Source organism: Paroedura picta, chromosome 14 (genome assembly GCF_049243985.1).
Source record: "Paroedura picta isolate Pp20150507F chromosome 14, Ppicta_v3.0, whole genome shotgun sequence".
Classification (NCBI taxonomy): domain Eukaryota; kingdom Metazoa; phylum Chordata; class Lepidosauria; order Squamata; family Gekkonidae; genus Paroedura; species Paroedura picta.
This window is the reverse complement of record NC_135382.1, coordinates 552,010-578,344: the sequence shown is the minus strand read 5'-3', so window position 1 is coordinate 578,344 and position 26,335 is coordinate 552,010. Positions and strand designations below refer to the sequence as shown.

The window sequence follows — 26,335 nt, the reverse complement described above, 5'->3', positions numbered from 1 at the left end:
GAATCTGCGTTGAGCAGGGGGTTGGACTCGATGGCCTGTATGGCCCCTTCCAACTCTATGATTCTACTAGTAATCAAGCCCACTGTACCTAAAATACAGCGGGCGCTAGGCATGGGAGCCAAAGCGCCTCTCACCGCGTCAGTTTGCCGGCAAAGGAGCAACTGCGAGCCGCGCTCTGCGCGGCTCGCAGTTGCTTCCTTGTTAACAGGGCGGGAATCAGCTACTAGCGCCCTCCCTGTCCCCTGACCACTTGGCCACAGTGATCCATGCGACAGTCACCTCCAGAATAGATTTCTGTAACTCGCTCTACACAGGCCTACCCTTGTCCCTGACCCGGAAACTACAGCTGGTGCAAAATGCAGCTGCCAGGGTCCTCACTGGGACATCTTGGAGGGCCCACATCCAGCCAGTGCTGAGGCAGCTGCATTGGCTGCCAATTGCTGCCCGGATCCGGTTCAAGGTTTTGGTTTTAACCTTCAAGGCCATACGCGGGTTGGGACCCACATACCTGAGAGACCGCCTAGTGTTCTATGCCCCCCGCAGGGCCTTACGCTCTGGTGAGAACCTGTTGGTCGTCCCCAGACCGAAGGAAGCGCGCCTAGCCTCGACCAGGGCCAGGGCCTTTTCGGTCCTGGCCCCTACCTGGTGGAATGAGCTCCTGGGTGAACTGCGGATTTGTCAGCTTTCCGCAGGGCCTGTAAAACGGAGCTCTTCCACCAGGTCTATGGTTGAGGCTGAGGTCAGCGAATCAGGGACATCGCTCCCCCCCCTAGGAGTTAGAGTGTACGCTACTCCCCTATCCTTTCCTCTTCACCTCTTTAATAATGGGGGGAGGGATGAGATTTTTAGCCGTCATGTTAGTAGATTGATGTTTTAATGGGAATTTTAATGGGGTTAGTTGTTGTGACCCGCCTCGAGCCTGTCGGGAGAGGCGGGAAATAAAACTAATAATAATAATAATAATAATAATAATAATACTGGTCAGACTGCACCTGAAATACCACATGCAGTTCTGGAGGCATCACTTCAAAAGGGATGTGGACAAAATTGAGAGGGTTTGGAGGAGAGCAACGAGAATGATTCAGGGCCTGGGGACTAAGCCCTGGGGAAAAGCTGAAGGACTTGGGAATGTTCAGCTTGGATAGTGGTGGTGGGGACATGATCACTGTCTTTACGTATTTCAAAGGTTGTCACTTAGAGGAGAGAAGGGAAAGGTTCATGTTGTCAGCAGAGGATAAGAGCCACAGTAATGGGTTTAATGTATGTGTAGAACGATATTGGCTAGATATCAGGAAAAAATGTTGACAGTCAGAGTAGTGGAATCGCCTAAGGAGGTGGTGAGCAGTGGCTGGACAGATGCTTTGGGCTGATCCTGCCTTGAGCAGGGGGCTGGACTAGATGGCATGTATGGCCCCTTCCCACTCTAGGATTCTGTGATTTTATAACATACACTAGTTGAAAGGGAGGAAGGAGAAGTGGAAGGGACACGCTCCCACGCAGCCACCCATGCTGATCTAACACCCCCCCAAAAACTCACCCCCTCCAAAGCTGACAGGGAACCCCCGCCCCACTCACCGGCTTCCCGCCGCTCCTCTTCCTGAACGGCACAGCCCTGGTAGGGCCCGCCATTGCCTCACCACCTCCACCCTCTGCCACTGCTGCCTGTCAGCTGGGCAGAGGGCCGCGGGGACGTGCGGCGGCAGCCAGAGGGTTCTGCTGGGCCTTAGCCCAGCCTGCCCACGTCATCAATGTGCCGGACCTGTCCTTGGGGCCACCAGAAGAGCGCCTTCTGTCGGTCCCATGTACAGCCCCAGCGCGTCAATGACGGGGCTGGCCTGGGCCAGGGCCCAGCAGAAGGCTCCGGCCACGGCCGCACGTCCCCGTGGCCCTCTGCCCGGCCGAGAAACAGCGGCGGCAGAGAGTGGAGGTGGGCCCTACCAGAAGCCCGCGTGGGCGGGCAGGAGTGGTTAAAGATGGGAGGGAGAGAGGACTCACAGAGCTGATATTCCATGCATCTCTACTGGCCAGTCATGAGATTCTTGTTCTTCCTTATACAGATGATAGTGTATTATTATCAGATCACAAGTTGGATCACACAAGTTACTGAACAATGTCTATCAGTCACTGTGTTCAAGTGGAGAGATTCTGATGTGTAGCCTTCTTGGTAAGCAACAGAACAAAATCTGAGTCCAGGGACACCTAATTCTGCACATAAGCTTTTGTGTGCATGCATACTTCTTCAGATGCATTGAAACAAGATTTCTTGAACCATACATACAGATAGAGAGAGGCTATGAACGTGTGGCGGTTAATTGCTAGGAGGGGACAATAATACAACATTGATTTGAGCTTGCAGTAATCCCAGATGCCATCTTTGCTGCCACATAAACCGAGATAATACAATCACTGGACCTAACAACACCAACTACACCATCTCAGCCTTATTCACATGCTCATCTTCAATCATTCTATATGCCATTAAATGCCAACAGTGTCCTTCCGTTTTCTACATAGGCCAAACGGGTCAAACCCTCAGCCAAAGAATGAATGGGCACAAATCTGACATCAAGTTTCACAAGACTGAGAAAACTTCAGGAAAACATTAAAAGCTTCCAGGACATCTAAAAGGGGACCTCAAAGTAACTATTTTCTTGCAAAGGAACTTCAAGAGCAGAGCAGAAAGGGAAACTGCTGAATTGCAAGTTATTACAATACTCAGGACAATGGGCTTAACAGAGATCAGGTTCTTCTCACTACACATGTAAGTTGTGTATCCAGAATTAAGCTTTAATAGAATCATAGTGTTAGAAGGGGCCATACAGGCCATCTATTCAAACCTCCTGCCCAATGTTTTTGTTTTGGTTGTTCCTCTGCCTTTGTTTTGCCTTTTGGAACTGTCCATTGGGTTTATATGGCAAAGAAGGAAGGACTCCCTGGAGAAGAGCCTAATGCTGGGAGCGATCACGGGCAAAAGAAGAAGGGGACGACAGAGAATGAGGTGGCTGGATGGAGTCACTGAAGCAGTAGGTGCAAACTTGAATGGACTCCAGGGAATGGTAGAGGACAGGAAGGCCTGGAGGATCATTGTCCATGGGGTCGCGATGGGTCGGAAACGACTTCACACCTAACAACAACAACGGCCCTTGTTGCTGCATCCATCTCCTTTGCAAGGACCTGAAATCTTTTCTTGAGAGCTCATGTTGCAGCAGTAAAGGGAGGCTCCATAAGGAGGTAACCCCCAATTCTCCTTTGGATAGGTATCTTCCTTTCTAATCTAATCTGGAGGTGACGGTCGCATGGATCACTGTGGCCAAGTGTTCGGAGGACAGATAGGGCGCTAGTAGCCGAGCCTGGTGGAGATGGAAAAAGGCCTGGCCAGCTACCTGCTTGACCTGTGCCTCGAGTGTTAGTGAGGCATCCATGGTCACCCCCAGGTTTCTGGCCTGAGATGTGATCTTGAGTTGCATCCCGGCCAGAGAGGGCAAGCGCGCTTCCTGGTCTGCCCCCCTATGGCCCAAGCACAGGACCCCCTGGTGTTCCTGTGAGGACCCTGGCTGTGGCATGCTGGACTGGTTGCAGTTTTCAGATCAAGGATAAGGGCAGGCCATAATAGAGTGAGTTACAGAAGTCCAGTGTAGAGGTGACTGTCACATGGATCAATGTGGCTAGGTGATCCGGGGCCAAGTAGGGCGCTAGTAGTTTGACTTGGTGTAAACGGGAGAAAGCTAGCCGCATTACTCCTGTAATCTGCTCCTCTATGGAGAGGGAGACGTCGAAGATCATGGCCAGGTTTCTGGTGGATTGAGCTGCACCCTGGCCAGGTTGGACAAACACGCTTCCTCACTTAGACCCTTCCTGCTCGGCCATGGGACCCTCATCCTTGAAGGGATGGACTACAGACGAGTTTGCTTGAGTCACCTTGTCACAGCTTCCAGACATCTGGCTAAGGCTTCAGGAGGAGAATTAGGAACTATCCATCAGGAAGAAAAGCTATCCCAGCCCAAATCGCAGCACCAGCTGAGCAAGTGGGCGCATAAAGATGTTAAATAAGATTGGAGAGAGGACTGCTCCCTGTGGTGACAGGGACAGAATGACATGAGAGCTGGTGACAGCTTGGTGTAGTGGTTAGGAGTGTAGACTTTAATCTCACGAGCCAGGTTTGATTCCACGCTCCCCCACATGCAGTTCTGTGAACTTAGGCAATTTGTAAGTGGTGGACAGGAGGGATTGTATAGGTGCTTGGGTCTTGTGACCATTTCCTGCATTCTGTAGGAGCTTGGAGGTCCTTTCAAACTCTATGATTCTATGTTTCTATAAACTACGCAGATGGGCAATTTTTGATGTTTGCTTATGCAGGTGATGTTGAGATAAAACGAACTTGCCCAAAGATCACGAAATGAATATCTGTGCTTTAAAAGGTCCTGAGCGCTGTATAAATGGGTGGTAATGGATTAATGCCTCCCAGAGCAATCAAGGGGCCGAGCATCCGTCGATGGCCACCATCACAGCGGAGTCTGGAGAGCTCCCAGGTGGCTCACCAGGGCACCAGGGCTCCTTCACACACTGTGCAAGTACAAAAAACACAAGGGATTTAACTACCCCAGTTTTTTTTTTTTTGCAAACCTGAGTAATGCCACAAGCGTCCAGAAAAATCTCTTCCCCCTCATAGCCCTGATCCGTATATTCAGATACCTCCAGACGGTGGTCACAACTGGCTAATAGTATGTAGATAAATATTCTTTAAGATCCAGCAGCCTTGGCAAGGTTAACAAGCATTATTTGGATTCCAGTAGGATCTTTTGTATATTGTTACCTTATATTGTATTTTTTATCCATATTACAGTAAATGGCTTTGTTGAAAACAAACGTTTCCCCTGTCAGGAAATGGGCAGAATGAGTGGGGAAAGATGTTCAGATTTCATGTACAAAGTCTTTCCTCTTGCCCTTGATCATCTGGGATGATTAAATGGGATTGCCTCCACATTCATATGCCAATAAAGGCTTTGTTGTTGAACAAGCGTTCAACAGGAAATGGGCAGAATGATTGGGGAAAGGTTAAAAATCAATATAAAAGAAAATTCCCCCTCTCATACTGACTACATTAATGCCCCATCCCTTGTGATTTATTGGACTTCTATTTATGTTTACAACGGGCACCAATTCTGCAGTGGGAAGCTGAAGATTCATTGTGAACAAAAGGCACTAAAGACAATAATGTTGATTTCAATATTTTATGAGCACTGCCATAATGCCACGCTTCAGTAGGGGAAGGATGGGGGGGCCGGCTGGATTGAGTCATCCATGGGTTATGTGGAGGCAGCCAGAAGGATGGCGTCCGTATAAGCAAGAGGTTTCATGATCCCAGAGCTGGCTCCCGTTTGTCAGCCCTGCTTCTGACGGTTAAACTCAAGGAAAGGGCTGCAACCCAGAAAGCCTAATGAGCCTTGTACACGCTGATGCTGTGCAATTATGGCGCCAGTGCTTCATGGTGAGTCTTTTGCTGAAGCGAAAGGCAGGTCACACTCCGGGTTTAAAGCTCTGACAGGCCCTAAGGCAGAGCTCTGCTTCAAACTCGGCGAAGAGGCAGAGGACTCCCGTGACATGCTTTCCATTGCATAGCTTTACACTCTCTTAACGTTTTGGAAGCGTTTGCATCCCCAGAAAAAAAGCCCACTTGTTTTGCACAGGAAACCTAGCCAGCACGACCGAGAACCAGGAGGAGTGGCTTCTGCAGCCAGTCTAGGCATCCCTCCTGGTGAGATCACTTGGGCAAGATTCAAGTGGTCCGAAGGAACACAACAAAAGGGGAGTCCAATCCGGCACCTTTAAGACCGACAAAGATTTATTCCAGGCGTGAGCTTTCGAGTGCATGCTAACCTCATTCACCTCTGATATCCACATTCCTGACAATCCCCTCTTCTTTTTACTTTATTTGGGACAATGTGACTATAATGTGATGCAAGTAGTATGTGATGTGATGAAATTTAGAACCTAATTCTCTGGTCTCAGGACAAGAGAACAAACTAAGACGGCTTGTCACTTGTGAGGATGCTTCCATGCTTGGGTGGAGATGGATGGGGCAAGCAACTAGTCTCTTTTAATTATTTCTTAACACAACTGGGAAAGTGTCTGCCATTAATTACAAACCTTGACATTTTTATTTCTCCAAAGTTTCTGTGAACTACAACTGAACCCAAAAGACTGATTACCTTTTTAAGCAAGGAATTATCATACTGCATAAAGTAATATGAATTTGCTACTAATTTATTTTTGCCTTGTATCTGTACTGTTATGATCCTTGCTCCATTTTGTCTGGGGAAGAGTGCATACATATGAAAGTTCATGCCTTGAATAAATCTTTGTTGGTCTTAAAGGTACCTTTGTACTCATATTCTGCTGCCATCAGGCAAGAACTGATCAAACTGGGGGGAGGAGGAGGAGGAGGAGGACAAAGGTCACATCAACTTCCTTCTCCCTGCAGGCTGTTAGATCACAGCTGAAATGCCCATGGCCAATGCATGGCTGCCCTCCTGCTTGCCTTTCTGCCCTTGAGAGCTTTACTTCTGTGAGCAAGGGGCTGTGTTTGACAATGAGGCTTTCCCACTCATCACCAAGAACATACCTAATCATTTGAAACATGAACATTATGTCATTTGATGTTGTTTGAAAGCCAGAATACTGCATGACTTGTGGGAACCCATTATGAGTCCTGTCCAAGGAGTGTGCTCAGCTGAATTCCAATGCAGCTTCTCCATTCCCCTGTGGAACCACAAGACATGGGCCAGGCTTCCTTGTCCCCAACACTTGCTTGCTGGCTGTGTGGCCTAGCCGTCCCCTCACCCTCATGAATGGAAAGGGCACATTGCTGGGCTATGGGGCATGTGCATATTTGGCATGCACTAGGCCAAAGCAGGAGCCTCTTGTGGCGCAGAGTGGTAAGGCAGCCGCCTGAAAGCTTTGCCCATGAGGTTGGGAGTTCAATCCCAGCAGCCGGCTCAAGGTTGACTCAGCCTTCCATCCTTCCGAGGTCGGTAAAATGAGTACCCAGCTTGCTGGGGGGTAAACGGTAATGACTGGGGAAGGCACTGGCAAACCACCCCGTATTGAGTCTGCCATGAAAACGCTAGAGGGCGTCACCCCAAGGGTCAGACATGACTCGGTGCTTGCACAGGGGATACCTTTACCTTTACCTTTACCTAGGCCAAAGCAGAGGCAAGCAGAAGCACCAAGTCAAGGACCAGGCCTTGCTCACTGGGGAAAGCATGGCATGGCTAATGGGCACGGGAGAGAGAGCATCATGCATCTAGAATCCTAGAGTTGGAAGGGGCCATATAGGTGAACTTGCCCCACCCCTTGCTCAATGCAGGATCAGCCTCAAGCATACAGGATTAGAATCACAGAATGATAGAGTTAGAAGGGAACTCCAGGGGAATCTAGTCCACCCCCATGCACAATGCAGGAAATTAACAACTACCTGCCCACCCACAGTGACTCCAATTCCATTCCCAGGTCCTCCCCCCCCCCCCAATTTTCCTAGGCAAACAAGAAAAGATCGCAAGAGCCAAGTGCCGACACAATCCTTTCTGCCCAGCCACTTACAATCTGCCTAATTTCACAGAATCAACATTTCTGTGAGGTGGCTATCTAGCCTCTGCTTAAAAACTTCCAAGGAAGGAGAACCCACCACCTCCTGAGGAAGCCTGTTCCATTGAGGAACCACTCTTGGTTCTGGTCTGATCCTTTGGGGCAATAGAAAACAACTCTGCTCCATCCTCTGTGAGACAAGCCTTCAAGTATCGCCTCTTAGTAAGCCTTTCCATAGGCTAAACAGACAAAGCTCTCTCAAACTTTCCTCATACATTGTGGTCCCTAAACCGCTCACCATTTTCGTTGCCCTCCTCTGGATGCTCTCCAGTTTGTCTACATCCTTCTTCAATTGTGCTGCCCAAAACGGAACACAGGACTCTAAGTGAGGTCTAACCAGAGCAAAACGGTACCATCACCTTATGCAATCTGGAAATTAGACTTCTTTTGATACAGTCTGAGTGGACCTTATAGCCACCAAATCACACTGCTGACTCATTATCAGTCTAGGGTCTACTAAGACCCCTCGATCCTTAAGACAGGTCTCTCTTATCATAAATGCAGAACTTTACATTTATCACTATTGACATTTATTTTCCAGCCTGTCAAACTTTCTCCTGTATTTGCTACCCTCCCAGTTTAGTATCATCTGCAAATTTAATAAGCACCCCCTCTGTTCCTTCTTCCTAATCATTTATGAATTCATTCTTAAATATGTTGAACAACACAGGGCTCAGGACAGATCCCTGAGGCACTCCACTTATTACCATTAACAAGCACTCTTTGGATTCAATCTGTCAATCAGTTATCAATCCACCTAACAGTAATTGGATCCATATAGCATTTTATCTACTTGTCAACAAGAATAACAAACACAACTTGCGTGAACAAACAAACCATTCTGAATCTTAGTAATCACAGCCATCTGCTCTAGCTGCTCAAGGACCAATTGCTGGATGATTTGTTCTAAATTTTTGCCAGCTATCAACGTCATGCTGAAAGGTTGGTAGTTACACAGATTCTCATTTTTCCTCTTCTGGAAGATGGGGAGGAAATTTGCCCACCTCCAATACTCAGGCACTTCACCTGTTTTCCAAGAATTGTCAAACATAATGGACAAAGGTTCAGAAATTGAATCTGCAAATTCTTTTAATATCCTTGGATGCAATTCATCTGGCCCAGAGGATTTGGTTTTGTTTAAATGAATTAGGTTTTTATGGACTACCCCTTCAGTGATTCTAGGCTGCAACTCCCATTCCTCATCACATTATATGGTTTTGCCTCATTGAGCACAATTTCCCTTACTAGAGGAGACTGTGGAGAAGTAGGAATTGAGCGGTTCAATCATCTTGTCATCACTTCTTGCAATTTCACATTCTCCTCCTCGCAATGGTTCTACCAAGTCTTTACTCCTTTTCTTACTTAGAACATAACCAGCAACCCTTTTTTGTTGTGTTTATTATTTCTTGCTATACTAAGCTCATACTAAGCTTTAGCTTTTTTAACTATCTCCTGACAAACATTGGTTATTTGTTTATATCTTCATCTTTGGTTATAAGGGGGGTTGCCCGAGCCACAGGGCCTCTTTTTGCTGCCGCGCCTGTCCACCCAAGAGAATTGTTTTTGATTGTGTCCTCAGTATTTTACTTTTAAGAAACTCCCAACCCTCTTTTTTTTATTCAAAGTTTTTTATTTTATTTTCCAAGATTAAAGATAGTACAATGCAAGTAATCTACATTATTGATACAGAAAGAAAAAGATTATGCTCTTCGTTTGATGCGCTTGATACCCCGTTTCAATCCCCTTTTAACTTATTTTCTTAGGCAAATCAGATAAGGGCCCCATTGTTCTTGAAAGGCCTCTTCTCTTCATTTAAGATTATAAGACTCCACATGGCTACAATATTATGGACTTTTACCCAAAGCTTATAAACTTTTTCACATTTCCACCACATTTAAAAAGAGACGCCTACTTTGTTACCATCGTTTCAACATTTGTTTGCATAGTTTTTAACAATTTTAGCAGTCATAAACAATTTATACTTAACGCAGTCTTAGAGCCATCCACATTTCCACTAGGGAAAAGAAAAAAAGAAAAAAAAATCCTACTTAGTTGTGCAGAAAGAAAAAAAATATATATATAGGTTGTTAAGGTTGTTAAGTTATATAAGTGTAAGTTATTAATACAAAAAATGGTAAAATAGAGTCTTCATTAGTTACTTAGTTGTACAGAGGAAAATATATGAGTTGTTAGATAAGTATAAGTTATATAAATATAAGCTGTTAATACAAAAATAGTAAAATAATAGTAAAATAAAGTCTTTGTTAGTTACATTTACACCTCCTCAATTAGGTGCCTCCTTTTAGTTATGCTTTAAGTTTAAGCTGAGAGTCGCTACAGAGATATGTTAAATAATTCAAATTCAGCTAACATAGGAAATCTAAGACTCCACACATGATAGTATAGACTTACAATGAACAGTAAAGTATAGTCTTCATATGTTATTCTTAAACCCATTCCATTAGGTGTCTCCTTTTAATTAAGTTTTAATTTTGGGCTGGGAGACACTACGAAGTTAGATTTAATAATACAGATTCAGCTTACTTAGAAGATCTTAGACCCCAGATTAACTTCTTAACTAGTTATATTGCCTATGTGGCTACAGAAAAAAGGAAAAGGAGGAAAAGAATTTCAACCACTGTTTCTCATTTCCGTTCCCCAGACTTCTTAAGGGGGTCCCATATCAAGGCTTGTTGCATCTTGTTGTTGACCATTGACTTATGTTCTGTCCAGTTGTCCTTTGGCTTAGAAAGTGCAGTTGTAATCTTTCCCTCGGAGTATACATCGGTGAATCTTGAAGCAGTTGTACCTCCTGGGCTCCAATATCAGTACAGTTTTTTTTCCAAGAAGCTCCTTTCAATCAATTACTTTCACAGCAGATCCATGTATCTTTTGATTGGTTCTTGTGTACTGTTGCTTTGGAGTGGCTGTATGTCTTTTTAGGAAGGGTGTCCTTATCTAGGCTGCAAAGCTCCGACATCCCCTTTTCCATCTCCATAGTTTCAAATTTCTCTTCTGCTGGTAATTTTCCACCTTGTTTAGAGCTATCATCAGCCACTGTTATTGATTCATCATTCCTGTTAGAGACTTCTTCCTTGCCGCCTTTGATCTCCTTGAGCATATTTTTAAGCAAGCCATCTGTAAATGCTTTCAGATCTTGAGTTTGTTTCTCTATTAGATGAGCAATTCTTTTTAGCATAGACATGTTTTAGGCTTGGAATTTTGTTAGTCTTAGGCAATTTTGCAAATGACCAGTACAGAGTCCTAACAAAAGCAACAGTCTGTTTTGATCTCTGACATATTGATGCTGCCAAGTGATGTATTGAAAAGTATTGTAAAGTATTGATGTATTGTAAAGCAATGTCTCGTACTGGAACAGAATTCTTGCGAGATCTTCCCACCCACGGCTCTTATCTCCTATCTCCGAAAACCAAAACAAATGCAGTAAGAGCTATTACTAATTAGTTTGAGTTGATTTAAGTCCTTCTTCTACTTAGAAAAGAGAATTAGCCTGCCTCATATCGAGGTGGCTTCAAGCAGAGCCAGAAACGGGGGGAAAAGGAGAAACGGAGAAACGGAGAAATACTTGCATCTCTGTGCGTTGATTGATGTCTTGATATCTTGGAATTTAGCAGATGTCCTCCCCTCAGTTCACAGCATTCGTTTGCAGTAAATCGTAGTAGAGGATCAAAGTAGATTCTTGAAAGAAGAAAAGAAAGAAAGGAAAGAAAAGTCCAGAATATGGCCGGCGTCCTCTTGGCCCAAAACGCTGACAGCCTATAATCCAGGGAGATATACTCCCTAAAGGATTGGAGATGGCCCCAAGAATTCCCTAGAGCTTCCTGGGTAGAAAGGTGAGGTGGGGTTTGCGTACCCTCCTCTTTTCTGCTAATTGCTTCTGCAATTAACCCCTGTCAGGCTTCAGAGAGATTGCTCTGCAATCCCCTCAGGACGCCATCTTAAGCCACACCCTGAAACTCCCAACCCTCTTGAACTCCTACCTCCTTAAGTTTTCTAACCACAGGATTCTAGTCAGCATAACTTTATTAAAATATGCTTTCCTGAAGTCTCTTCCCCATAATAGTAAATTCCAGAATTACATGGTCACTACTAACAAGCATATACTGTATACTGGCGCCTTTCCTATTTAACTTGTATGCTGAACACATCATGAGAAAGGCGTGGTTAGATTAGTAACAAATTGGAATCAACATTGCAGGAAGAAATATCAACAACCTCAGATATGCAGATGATACCACTCTAATGGCAGAAAGTGAAGAGGAACTAAAGAGCCTGTTGATGTGGGTGAAGGAGGAGAGTGCAAAAGTTGACTTGAACTCTGGTGCTGGAGAAGACTCTTGCGAGTCCCTTGGACTGCAAGGCGAACAAACCGGTCAGTCCTAGAGGAGATCAGCTCAGACTGCTCCTTAGAAGGCCACGTCCTGAAGATGAAACTGAAATACTTTGGCCACCTCATGAGAAGGAAGGACTCCCTGGAGAAGAGCCTCATGCTGGGAGCGATTGAGGGCAAAGGAAGAAGGGGACGACAGAGAATGAGGTGGCTGGATGGAGTCACTGAAGCAGTAGGTGCAAACTTGAATGTACTCCAGGGAATGGTAGAGGACAACTTAAAATAAGTTGTACTCCCCAATCCTAACATTCCAATTGTGCGTGTTATCTCACCAAGTTTCTGTAATGCCTATTAGGTCACAGTTCACTTCTTCTATTAGGACTTCTATTGGTTCCTGCTTTTTTCTCCATACTCTGTAATCCTTTTCTTGGGTGTCCCACGGTCTTTAAAATTTTACCTGTAAGTTAATTCCAGTTAAGGGGAACAGAAAACAGCCCACCCAGAATTCACACAACAGAGATTGGCAAACACATTCAGACAACAAAAGCCACTAGTTCGACTCAGAGACTCTTCCCCTACGTCACCGAGGTTTTAAACCGAGGTAGTTGCACGTCTGCTTTTACCACGGAATAAAAGCCCTGGGGCAATTGCCCGCATTCTCCACCAGAATCTGTTATGCCAAATGCGTGTTTGTAAGAACACATGTCTAAATTTAGTTGTGGGGAATCAGCTAGTAGAGCCAGCAAGAGGCAGCATGGCGTAACGTGGGACCTTGTATTGCACAGTTTACTGGGTGATTATGTCACTGAGATAGAATCAAGGCAGACAATAATCTAAACATGGAAGAACTTTATTAACACACACTAATTAGACAAAAGACAACACATGCATACTCTCGCAAATAAATGTACATTCCTAGCCACTAGCACACAAGGAAAAGGCTTAAAGGGGAAGAACCTGTACTAAGGGTTGATTGGAAGTGATATCTACCTGTCTTGTGGGTGGAGCGGAGTTCCGGGGGTCCAGGGAAGCTATTTGGGGCGACCAATGAGGGACCAAGACTGTAGCCTGGAAACTGACTGCCCTTTGTGGCTGTGGGAGCCCAATATTTAAAGGAAATTTGTGGCCTGAGGTTACAGGGGGGTTATCTTACCTTGTCCAGGGCTTGGACAAAGAGTTTGATGACCAGTAACGATTGTAGCCAGGTCCCAACAAAGAAATGGGTTGTTGAGACAAAGAAACTAGCTGCTGGGAATATGAAGAAATATTTCCTGTCTAGAAGGGCTGATGGCCCATTTCTGGCAAATCCTGGGTGATTGCTTATGCCTGGGGATAGTCGTAAGGGAAAAGACAAAGACCAAATCTTGGATTAGATTTGGTGTTGAAAGAGAGTGGCCAGTTCCCCTTACAAGACAATGTGCTTGGATGGCTGGAGGGGAGTCTTGGGTGAGGTGCCTTTGTCTCTCTGTACTTGCCAGGTGTGCTGACAAACTCTTCTTTTGTTTGCCAGCAAGTAGGTTGGGGGAAGCCTAACTCCAAGTCCTGCTTCAGAGCCAGAAGTGGGTTTTAGTTGCTCTCCCATTATGCTTTGCAAGGCTTGACCTGGCTTTTCTCTCTGGTGCCAGGGTTTGTGCAGGAGTGTCAGGAAGGGTTGACACGGGTGTGCCAGCCTTTCATGGAAGGGTGACAGCCCACATAACAGTGGTGGGTTCTCCATCTTTGGAAATTTTAAAACAGAGGCTGGAGAGCCATCTGATGGACAGGCTAATTCTGTGAAGGCTTAAGGGGGTGGCAGGTGACAGGGGATGAGTGATAGGGTTGTGAGGGTCCTGCATAGTGCAGGGGGTTGACCCATGAGGTCCCTTCCAACTCAATTATTCTATGATTTTATGATTCTATGAAGAAAACTCAGGTGTGCAGGAAATAGCTTCTGGCTTGGATTCTTCTTCAGCTCACCTCTTGCATTTTAGGAGTTGTTTCCTTTCATCTGACCCCACAGCTTTGTAGACCAGCTGTGATGATAACTCTGGTAAACTCAATCCATTAGAATTAGATGTGCAGTCTAAGGGCAGAACTACATGTAGGGTAGCCAAAGTTTTCTTTTTATATATCTACACATGTCTGGTGCTTGATTTGTATGCTGGGTTTTATCCCTCTCCCCAACCTGCCAGGTTCCCACTGTGAACAGCCCCTCTAGAATAATGGAATCATAGAGCTGGAAGGGACCTCCAGGGTCATCTATGTCCAACCCCCTGCACAATGCAGGATCTCACAACTACCTGCCCACCCACAGTGACCCCAAATTCATGCCCAAGTGATTCTCCTCCAGCACCAAAAATCTCGACTGAATCCAGCCTGGCCTGAAGGACATTGGCCTACCATCCCACAGTAGTGATCAGGAATTCCCTGGCTGTGCAAGGAAGGGCCACAAGAGACCAACACTGGCACATCCCTTCCTGCCCACCCACTCACAACCTGCCTAAGTTCATAATATCAGCATTTCTGTCAGATGACTATCTAGCCTCTGCTTAAAATCCTCCAAAGAAAAAAACTTCGGTCTGCATTCATGTTAACCAGCAAACATATTTAGGAAACATATTTTGGTACAATACTGTGTATTTCTGCCCCAGCTGAGCAGAGAATATGTACAAAACTCACCCCTGAGATGAATGACCACATTCTCTTCCCCAGCTTCATGACTTTGAGAGGGTATGAGAGGATGGCATTCCCCGTAGCGGGAAAGGAAATGTAGGTTAGAAAAGGTTATCTGCTCTTCCCCATTATAAACACTTGAGTGGGCATTCAAACTAATAAGAAATTACAAAGTGATAAAATATTTGTTGAGAAGTATTTTTTTCATCCTGTGTGCCAGAAAATACCCTCCCTCCGTTTTGGAAGGAAGAAAGACAGACAGAGACAGGAAGAATTATATGAATTAACAGGTCGATCCTTCAATAATCGTCCTCCAAGATGCATTAACTACTAACAGGGGAGCACATCTTTTATTCAAGAGGTCTCCATTCTCGGTTTGCTGGAAAATGACAGTGAACAACAGGAGATATATTGGCCCACAATTGCTTAATGGTTTCTTGAATCTTTTCCAGGACCCCCCCCCCACACACACACACACACACAAGCACACAAGCTGCTGTAAAGAGTCTGGGGTAGGGCCGCAGCTTTTCTCATCCTTCCATGGCAAAAAGAAACCTGTCAAATTCCATTTTCTACAACAATCAGTAGGTTCCAGGTGCTCTAATCTGCTTTCATGCTTGACCATGTTTAAGGTGGGCTAGTTGTGTGAAGAACCTAGGAGATGGTGCCCAATGTATTTGTTTGGGGGGAAACCCAAGCAGCAGGCAAGACCCGTTGCCCTTGGGCGACGTTCTTCTCGCTACAGTGCCACCATGGTTGCCGGCTCTGGGTTGGGAAATTCCTGAAATTTGGCACCAGAGTTTTGGCCAAGGAGGGCCTTTGCAGGGTTGTTGTTGTCAGGTGCGAAGTCGTGTCCAACCCATCGCGACCCCATGGCCAATGATCCTTTGCAGGGTACAAAGCCTTGTAGGTCATGCTCCAAATCAGCAATTTTCTCCAGGGAAACTGATCTTTGTATTCTGGATATTCATTGTAATTCTGGGAGATTTGCAGGCTGGCAACTCTAAGCATAGCACATTCCCACTTTCTTAGATGGTCGGAATCATAGATTTGGAAGCGTCCTCCAGCGTCATCTAGTGAGTGGTCCCCAACCTTTTTATCACCAGGGACCACTCAACTCTTGACAATTTTACTGAGGCCCAGTGGGGGGAGGGGGGATAGTTTACTCCTCTACTCTCAACCACTGCCCTAACGCTCTCTGATCGCTATGGTAATGTTTAAACATCCCTTCAAAATAAGATACAGACACGCCACAACAATGAACATAAGGAACATTTTATTTTCATGAAAATTCTAACTCATGACAATAACAAATCAATGGGGACCCTGAGCTTGTTTCTCTGCAACGAGATAGTCCCATCTGGGGGGGATGGGAGACAATGACACCCGAAGTGTGTTGTAAAGGGCCGGGGGGATGAAGTAAAGGACTGGGGGGGGGGAAGGTGTCCTTTGCAGCCCACCTCCAATTAGTTGACAGACCACATGTGGTCCGCAGCCCACAGGTTGGGGATCGCTAAATCCCCTGTACTATGCAGGACACTCACAACTACCTGCCCACCCACAGTAGCCTCAATTCCATGCCCAGATGAACCCTCCCCCCAGGGTGTATCAGACCTCTGAGGCACAGATGGCTGATACTTTTGAGAACCTCTTTGAAGAAATTCCTTTTTGCTCATTTGAGCTAAACACGCTTTTTTATTCAGGTACCATAACTACACATTTTTTTTCTAATTTGATATATTTGTTATGCACGCTAGTAGTAAAGCCCGTTGCATGCTGTAATACAATGGGTGCTAGCTCACGGTCTGGTCTGGTGTGCGTTTTGTGCCTCACCTGGAAACTGGCAACCCTAAGAGGAGGTCTCTCTGTGCAGAGCAGTCCTGAGCCAAGTCAGGCTGAAGCACACCTGGGAAGCGTGCAATTCCAGAGCATGAATCTGCTACCTCTCTCTCTGCAGGGCTTTCTTGACCTGAAAGAGGTCGGGGGCACTATGTGGGTGGCTGGGTGGCTGGGGAGGCATTATACCCTTCTGAGGCCCCACTTTCAAACCTCAGGGAGTATTCCCAATTCAGGGGTTGCCAACCTCCAGGTGGGGCCTGGAGATCTCCTGGAATTACTGCTGAAATCCAAACTATAAAGATCAGCTCTCCATGCAGAAATGGTTGCATTGGAGGATGGACTCGGAGGCACTGTACCCTTTGGATGCCCCTCTACCAAACCTCACTTTCTCTGGGCTCGGCTAGCCCAGTCTGCTGCTTGGCTGGTGACATCTGCCCTTCGAAGTGTGAGGCCTACTGCTGGGAACTGCCGTTCCTGTTGTCCACAAAGCCAAATAATTGCCTAATAAAACTGGAAATCTAGTTCCCCACAAAGTCTCACTGTCTACTTTTCCTTTTGTCCTCATCTTCAAGAGAGGGAAAAAAGAGGATCCAGGTAATTATCGACCCGTCACCTTGACTTCTGTAGCTGGCAAAATTTTGGAACAAATAATCAAACATTCGGTCCTTGAGCAGCTGGAACTGAGAGCTGTGATTTCTAAGACTCAGCATGGGTTTTCGCAAGAACAAGTCATGTCAGACCAATCTTATCTCTTTTTTTGAGAAAGTGACTACCTTGCTGGATCAGGGGAATGCCATGGACATAGTTTATCTGGATTTCAGTAAAGCTTTTGATAAGGTTCCACATGATATTCTTGTTCACAAGTTGGTAAAATGTGGTATGGATCATAATTCTGTCAGTTGGATCAATAACTGGTTAACAAATTGTACCCAGAGGGTACTTGTTAATGGTTTAGCATCTTCTTGGAAAAGAGTGACAAGTGGGGTGCCTCAGGGATCTGTCCTGGGGTCTGTGTTGTTCAATATATTTATAAATGACTAGTAATCAAGCCCGCTGCAAAATAAATACAGTGGGCACTAGGCAAGGGAGCCCCCGGCAGTCGCACACAGCGCAGCTGCCGGGGGCTCCCTTGGGCAGCGGCCTGATGCGGCGAGAGGCACTTTGGGCCTCTCAGCGCGTCAGGCGGCCAGCAAGGAAGCAACTGCGAGCCACAATTGCTTCCTTGCCGGCAGTTGGTGCAAACTTAAATGGACTCCAGGGAATGGTAGAGGACAGGAAAGCCTGGAGGATCATTGTCCATGGGGTTGCGATGGGTTGGACACAACTTCGGAACTAACAACAACAATGATTATTTACAAACTTTATAACTTGCACAATTGGAAAAGCAAAGGGATATTTCTTTACAGTGTTGAACTTAATTCAGGTAACAGCTCACCTTAACAGGACCTTTCTCACAGCCATTACACCTCAATCATCCATCACCTATTGGCTCTAGCAGCAGAAAAATCTGTGGCTCTGTGCAGAAGACTCAGTTTATATATTGTAGAATTGTATGATGGGCTCTTTAACTGCAGCTCGCTCAGTCGATGGGAGTGATCTGATTTCCAAGTGTATTGCTGATCGATAAAAAAAAATCCCTGTGCTAGACAGTTAATCTCATTGTCCTTTAGAGTGAATTGAAGCCTCATAAGGTTATCATAAATCATATTAGTTGTTTGTTTGTTTTATTTAGGGTCAAGTTGTATTCAGAAATGGAGAGCGGATGGGAACCATCAAATTCACACAATTTCAAGGTAGGCAGCAGATGTTTCTTCCTTTACATTAGTGTTCTGTTTTTGCGTGGCCGCATGTGAATCGGATGCACATATGCTGTGATGAACACTTCATACATTAGAGGAACTTGAAAGGAAAGGAACTGAATATGTGGCCATAAAACGTGGCAAAATGCCTAGAAATAATGGGGTTCCTTTTGTTTGGGGAGGGGGAAATGCATTGTGTGAGACTCTGCTAAGTGTCCACATCGTGTCCAGCTAATGCAAGGTGATGTCACCACTTTATTCTGCTTTGGTTAGACCTCATTTCGAGGCCTAATTTTGGTTCTAGTGTTCAGTTTTGGGCACCACAACTGAAGAAAGATGAAGAAAAACTGGAGCATGTCCAGATAAGGACTATGAAGGTCTGCTTATAGGAAAATCAAGTGTAGAATTCTGGATATTGAACTACAAGAATTAACTAGTGTAGCTGATAAAACATGTTCCCCAGTTAGTATAGGAATTCGACCTAGTCTACAGCCCTATATTTTTATCATTTAATAAATCCACAATGGAGAAGGGCTTTTATGTTAGCAAGTTAAATGTTTTACCCTCTGCCTTGCTAACTGGGAGATTCAATAACATTCCCTATGAAAATAGAATTTGTCCATGTGAATTGAACTGCATTGAATCTGTCGTGCATGTTCTATTGTATCGTCCATTTTATGAAGGGGTTTGAGTCAAATTTTTATCCTCCTTTTTAACTAGGTGCACCAGGTCTTCTGACCAGGCTAAAGTACTGGTTTTAATGGATAGCCAGAACCCTGCATTGATTGAGGGGGTGGCAATGTTTTTGTCAGCTGCCATTAGGATGCATGTACTTAAACTTCAAATTTGAGAATAGTTTATTTCCGTAATTTTAGTGTAATGGTTCTATTAATTTTATTGTGGTCCTTTGACTGCTAAATGCCTGTAATTCTATTGTCCCTTTTATCATGCTAATAAAGGCTTGTGTGTATGTGGCAATGAAGAGGATGAGGGGTTCGTAGACCAAGATGTAGGAGGAAAGGTTGGGGGAGCTTGGTCTGTTTAGCCTGAGGAGAAGATGACTAAGAGGTGATATGATAACCAGCTTCAAATACTTGTAAGGGCTGTCATAAGAAAGATGGAGCAGAATTGTTTTCTTTTGCCCCAGTGGGTCAGGCCTGAACCAATGGGTTAAAATTAATTCAAAAGAATTTTTGGCTAAACATCTGGAAGAAGTTCCTCACAGTTGGAGCAGTTCCTCTGTCATGCCCCCGCTGCCACCTCCCATCTCCCAGGAGTTGCCACAGCAACCAGGGCCTGCAGCTGAGCCAGCTCTGGCAGAAGTGAGAGGGCCTCTGAATGTGCAGCAGAGGAAAGCAGCACACGTCAGCCAGGCTCTTCCCGAGAGGCATCTTTGGTGCAGCCACAGATGCATTCCAGCCCTGACAACTCGCCTGAGCGACGCAGGCAAAGCAGAAGGGTAGAGTTTGCTGAACACCGAAGGAGCCAGAGACTGCAGGCACGTTGTCAAAGTAGATGGGGCCCAGCTGGGATAACTCATGGGCTGCTTTTAGGAGAGACAGCAGCAGCTCTTTGGTGTGGGTACAATCTATGCAGAAATCCTCTTGTCCAGCTTGGATTCCCTGGTCTGCGAACTTCTGACTCCCATCAGCTTCCCTGACTCCTGGCAAATGGCCTTTACTACTCATTTGGTAATTGGACTGGCTTTGTTGAATATATGCTTATCTGGACTCTGACCTTGGCTTTCCCTCGACTACTCTTTGCCTCACCCTTAACTCTGCTTGCTTTGATTCCTAATGACTTGGACTGGACTTTGACTTTGCTCTGGTGTAGACTCCAGCTAGGCTCTGCAGCCCAGGCACCTCCTGCTCCTGGGTGTGGCTAGGGTAGCATATCCTCAGTGGAACAGGATTCCTGGGTGGGCAGATTCTCATTTTTTGGAAGTTTTTAAGCAGAGACTAGATAGTCATCTGACAGAAATGCTGATGTTATGAAGTTAGGCATGTTGTGAGTGGGTGGGTAGGAAGGGATGTGCCATTGTTTGTCTCTCGTAGTCCTTCATTGCATACCCAGGAAATCTCTGTTTGCCACTGTAGGATGGTAGGTGAATTTCCTCCAGGCTAGTCTGAATTTGAAGATTTTTGGTGGAATGATCACTGGGGCATGAAATTGGGGTCACTGTGCGTGGGCAGGTAGTTGTGAGTTCTTGCATTGTGCAAGACTATATGATTCTGTAGATCCTTTCCAACTCTATAAAGTTGTGATAATATTGTTATATTCTTTGCTCATAAAAACCGTTGGAGTCATGCCAGTTTCTGGTTCTGATAGTATAGGACGCTACAAAGCTGTGTTCCATCTTTGTGGCATATTATTTTTAAAAATTGACTATTCCACCTTTGGTTTTGTCTTTTGATTGTTTTGTTCTTTTTTCTCTTGTTTTTGTCTTTTGTTTGCATTAGCCTTTTCTTGCTTGCTTTGATCTTTGCTTCTCTCCTTCATCTTTTGTTTTGTAGACTTGATGCCACAACCTCCTCTCTGTCCCGTGGTTTGGATGGGGTTGGAACAGCATGGAAGTTTTTACTTATTTTAACTAGTGTTTCAGTTTATTTTGATTCTGTATTCACCTCGGTGGCTGATGATTTTTTAATTGCAATTTGGTTGGAATCATTTAAGGGCTGTGAGTTTTATGCTCTTGAGTTTTGTGAACTATTTTAATCATATTGGATTTATCTTGTTCTGTCTTTGTGTTATGTTTGGTTGTTTTAGTTACTGGGTAATAGCGTAGAGAACAATATTCTGTTCTCTTCACTCACCTTCTCCTCCTTCCCTGCCTCACTAATTAGACTAGGGAGTGATGAAAGAATAGCTTTCTGATGAGAAAAGAGGAAATTAGTTTAGCTATTCACTGTGTAGTAAGTTCTTGCTATATGTGCGTATGTCTTTGAAATTTCTGTGCTGAGTCACAGAGTGTTTATTATCTCTTCCCTTTTTTGCTGTTAACTTATTTTAATTTTGTCTTAAGGACAAGACAGGTTAGAACACATCTCTTTTCCTGTAAGAGGGACAAGAACAACAACTTCCTATAAATCAAGTACTTATTAGGCATCAATACAGTCAAGACCAGGGCTTTTGCAATCTGCTGGTGGCTGGATAGAACAACAAGGATCTGAGAAACACAAATGTCAAGACTGAACTAGCTCATAAAATTATGAAAGATACCTTTTCTGTTCCTGCCCCTTGAGGAATTATATAAAATATATGTATATTTATCATTTTAGAGGAAGAACTGTCAGTTGGAACAATAAATGGCTTATAAAAAATAAATGCCCATTATAAGCCATTTACATCCTGCTTCTATTGATTATAATACTATGATAATCTGTCTTCGCTCTTTCAGATTAATGCTTTTATTTTACTCCCCATCTTTACTGCGAATCTTTAATTTTGACAAATTGGGAATGGTTTCACAGTCATGGCATCTAAAGTATCTAAATTATACAAAAGGTCCCCCACTACAGAGACCTTCCCAGATGGACTGAAGGATGTGGTAGTTCACCGACTATTGAGGAAGTCATCAAAGGACTTGAGAGACCTAGTTAGCTACCACCCTGTGTCACATCTTGCATTCCTCAGGAAAGTGGTTGAGTGAGCCCCCTTGGACCAGTTGCTAGCATACCTGGAGGAAGCATTGGTCCTTGACCCATTCCAAGTTGGCTTTTGTCCTGGCCATGGGGTGAAGACGTCACTGCCTACCCTGGTGGATGATCTCTGGAAACGGCTGGATTAAGACTGTTCAGTGCTGCTAGTATTACTAGATTTGACCACAGTATTTGAAGTGGTTGACTATGAGCTGCTTTCTCACCATCGATGTGGGGATATGTGGGATGGCCCCTTAATGGGTTACCTCCTTTTTCTGAGGACAACAAGTTGCAATCGGGGAGAATCAATCACAACTGCCAACTCCAAGATGGTGTTCTGCAGGGGGTGGTTATCTTCCCGACATTATATTAATTAATTAATTATATTTATACAGTGCCCTCCCCTTGCAGCTCAGGATGGTTTACAGGGAACTGTACATGGTTCAATGATAATAGCGATATGATAACCGTAGTAACAGTTAGAACAGTAACATCTAGTGATAACTATCTTTTTTAATTGGAACATTGACAATAACTTTTAAAGTAACAGTAATCGTTGATTGAATCCCTTGGTTCAGATATTCTCCCATGATTGGTTTCCCTTTTGTTTGCTTAGGATCTGGCCCTCGTTGAGGTCAGACATGCTTCCTTGGGGTCCAGGGATCACCAGTCAGTTGGAGATGGCAAAGCATAGAGTTCTTTGTGGTGTATATACAGAGATGCAGTCCCTCAGGTACACTGAACCTAGCTCACATATAGCCTTAAAGGTGAGTACCAGGACATTAAGCCTGACCTGACATTTAACTGGTAACCAGTGTTTATGTTTGAGCACGGGATGGATTTGGGAGAGCCATGATGTTCTTCTGAAGACCCTGGCCATTGCATTCTGCACCAGCTGTAAAGTAGACCATGTAAAGCAAATTACAGAAGTCTAACGTAGAGGGAATTGTCACGTGGATCACTGTGGCTAGGTGTTCTGTGGCCAAGTAGGGAGCTAATAGTTTGGCTTGGCAAAGGTGGTAGAACAACTTCTGTAAAACAAAAGGCACTGTAGCGTGCCTGGCAGAAAACAGCAAAAAAATATTTTTTTGAAGATGCATATAAAAATTGTCATCTTTTTAATTCCAATATATGTGACAAGGTTCCGGTTTTGAATACCTTGTTTCACAGCTTTTTCATAACATATTACAACTGAAAAAATCTGAAATACGAAAACTGCAAAAAATACAATCAAAGTCAATATAACATATAGAAGAACTACTCTCAATGCAACTTCCCAGTGGTATGGAAACCTGCATTGTATGGATCCAGTCTGTTGCATTATGTGGACCCACAAGTCAGTATAGTAAATACATTGTTGCTAATGGTCCTCAGCTGGATGGAGTAAGAGTTAGAAGTAAATAGCTGAAGCCAATTACCTAAGCTTCAGCTGCAATCAAGCTGTCGAACCAATTGACATTAGATCATATTTGACAACTGTCAGAACACTAACTCATCAGATCTTCTTTGCCAGCTGTCAGGATGCAAGGCTATTTTAAAAACTTTTTAAAATCTTCTTTAACAATTCTCAGTGTTAAGCCATTGCAAAAGAAATATTCATAACTAAGCAGGAGGCATTACAATATTATGCCATTTAAAAAAAAAACAACTTAAATCAAACTCTGCATTAAGTCCTTGGGGCACCAAAGTTCCAGGATGATGCACTAAATAAAGAATCCCTTTTGCAGCTATTTACTTGTAATGAAGCCTGATTGATGACCAGAGTAGGATACTTTTTCACTCTTACTTCATCCCTTTCTACCTAGCCACAGGATCTCTGTTTTGAAGGGTTTATCTTCAGGTTTCTCTGCTTCAACCATCCCATCACTGCTTCCAGGCATCTGGTAAAGATTCTGAGGGTGTCCATCCATCTGGAGGAAGAGCTGGATGTCATCAGCATATGAGTGGCACCCTAACCCAAATGGTGCCAGCTGAGAGGGTGCATAAAGGTGTTAAATAGGATTGGAGAGAGGACCACTCCCTGAGGACCTCCACGTGATTGTCTCTTTCCAATTGCTACCCTCTATCCACAACCCTGGAGGAAGGAGATCAGCCATAGGAGAGCTGTCCCCCATATCCTGGCATCAGTGAAGCTGTGAGCTAGAAATTCATGGTCAAATGTGTCAAATACTGCTGTGAGGTCTAGTAGCATGAGCAACACTGACCTACTTTGGTCCAGCTGCTGATTGAGGTCATCCACCAGTGTGACCAGTGCTTTTCAATCCTGTGGCCAGACTTTACTGCCACAGTTGATACAGAACATGAACTGGATGCTCCGTGACGGCCGCGAGGTATTCGGTTTGATAGCTTCAGGTGGCTCTATCCAAACATGACAAATTTCTGAGCTCAGTGAGGGCGGCCACTTCCTCCCTTGCTCCTTATCCATCATGGCTGCTTAAGTCGAGCGACTGACAAATAGGTGATCCTCTGAGGGATATTGTTAACACCTCCCTTTCTTTGGGAGAGTTCCCTCAGTGGGTGGCAGTGGTTTGCCCTCTTCTGAAGTAACAATTTCTGGACCCATGGGCGTCCACCAGCTACTGCCCAGTATCGCATTTAGTGTTTCAGGGTAAGGTAGGTGAGAGGCCTGCTACTGACCAGCTCCCAGCATTTTTAGAAGAAACTTCATTCTGGTTTCCATCCTGGCCATGACATGGAGACTGTGCTGGTCGCCCTGATGGATGACCTCCGGCGCCAACTGTATCAAGGCAGATCAGCCATTATCGTGCTGTTAGACCTATCGGCTGTATTTGATGTGGTCAATCACAAGCTCTTGGTCCATCATCTCACTGACATAGGGATAGGGGGAACACCCCTCTGGGGAGGGCGGTATATAAATAAACAAATAAATAAATAAATAAATAAAATAATAAGAGGCTAGCCTCCTTTCTTGAGAACAGGTCACAGAGGGTTGTGGTAGGAAATGAGTTATCTGACCCCCTTGCATTATCATGCGGTGTGCCACAGGTGGTGGTACTCTCTCCTACTTTGTTTAACATCTATATGTGCCCTCTTACCCAGTTGATCTGCAGTTATGAACTGGGATATCATCAGTACGCGGATGACGCCCGACTCTATGTCCTGATGTCCGCCCAGCTATCCCCCCAGAAACATTTGTTGGTTGTTTAGAAGTGGTAGCTGGATGGATGAGGAAGAGCCGCCTGAAACTCAACCCCTCCAAAACAGGTTGAAAGAGGCAGGAGCAGGAAGTGCACTTTCCCTGCCTGGATTGGGTGCAATTGAGATCAGCACTTCTGGCCAGTATTCTGGGAGTGACCTTTGATGCCTCACTTTCTATGGAGACTCAGGTCACTAGTTCAGTTAATTTTATTACGGTCATAGACCAGCATAAGATGATACAGAAATATCCATTAAAACCAGGACTTAAAACATCTTAAAAGATAACAATAGAAAATAGAAAAGGTAGATAAACACAGCTGTCCAGTTCACTTAAAACAGACCATTCTATTACGAATTTTGATCGCTGCTGTGCAGAACTTGGCAACTCTATAAGTTGTGTTATTTTCTATATCTGCAAGCAGCAGAGAAATGTAAAATTCTCCTGAGCGCCCTGGGAATCTGCCTAGCAGCGGAAGAATTAGACTAGTTCGAATCTCATTATAGAATCGACATTGAAAGAGAACATGTTCCATGGTTTCTACATGTCCAGAGCCACAGGTGCATTTCCTTTCAGTATAGGGTATTTTCCCATATCTTCCTTCTAATACCTCCGAAGGGAAGGCATCACAGCGTACCAAAGTGAAGGCCCTCCTATGACTAGGTGCTTCAAGCTTGGCCAGATATGTCATAGGGAAAGATGAATATCTATTAGGTTCACTAATAATGAAAGGTGGGTTATTAGCTAGGTCCTATTGGCGTTCTATGTCGGTCAATCTCTGCTTAACAACTTCTTTGGCCTCATCATATCCCATACTCAGTAGGAACTCAGGAGAGAACCCCAAGAGTGTGATTTTAGCTCTGATTTCGTTGGTCTATCCTTGTCTCTGACTGGAAATTGCAACCGGTACAGAATGCGGCTGTGCGGGTCCTCACTAAGTCATCCTAGAATCATAGAATAATAGAGTTGGAAGGGACCTCATGGGTCATCTAGTCCAACCCCCTGCACTGTGCAGGACACTCACATCCCTCTCGCTCATCCACTGTCATCTGCCACCCTCTTGAGCCTTCACAGAATCAGCCTCTCCGTCAGATGGCTATCTAGCTTCTGTTTAAAAATTTCCAAAAATGGAGAGCCCACCACCTCCCGAGGAAGCCTGTTCCACTGAGAAACCGCTTTAACTGCCAGGAACTTCTTCCTGATGTTTAGATGGAATTTCTTTTGAATTAATTTCATCCCATTCGTTCTGGTCTGT

The 26,335-nt window shown here is 44.8% G+C and overlaps 1 protein-coding gene across 1 annotated transcript in view; it reads left to right on the top strand.

The window, feature by feature from the left end:
• The window catches only part of GABBR2 (gamma-aminobutyric acid type B receptor subunit 2), a 489,886-nt gene that overhangs the window by 236,654 nt on the left and 226,897 nt on the right, over nt 1-26,335 (top strand). Inside the window, exon 8 of the mRNA XM_077309699.1 lies at nt 18,219-18,279. Coding sequence (XP_077165814.1) covers nt 18,219-18,279 — 61 coding nt within the window. The remainder of the gene's footprint in view (nt 1-18,218; nt 18,280-26,335) is intronic.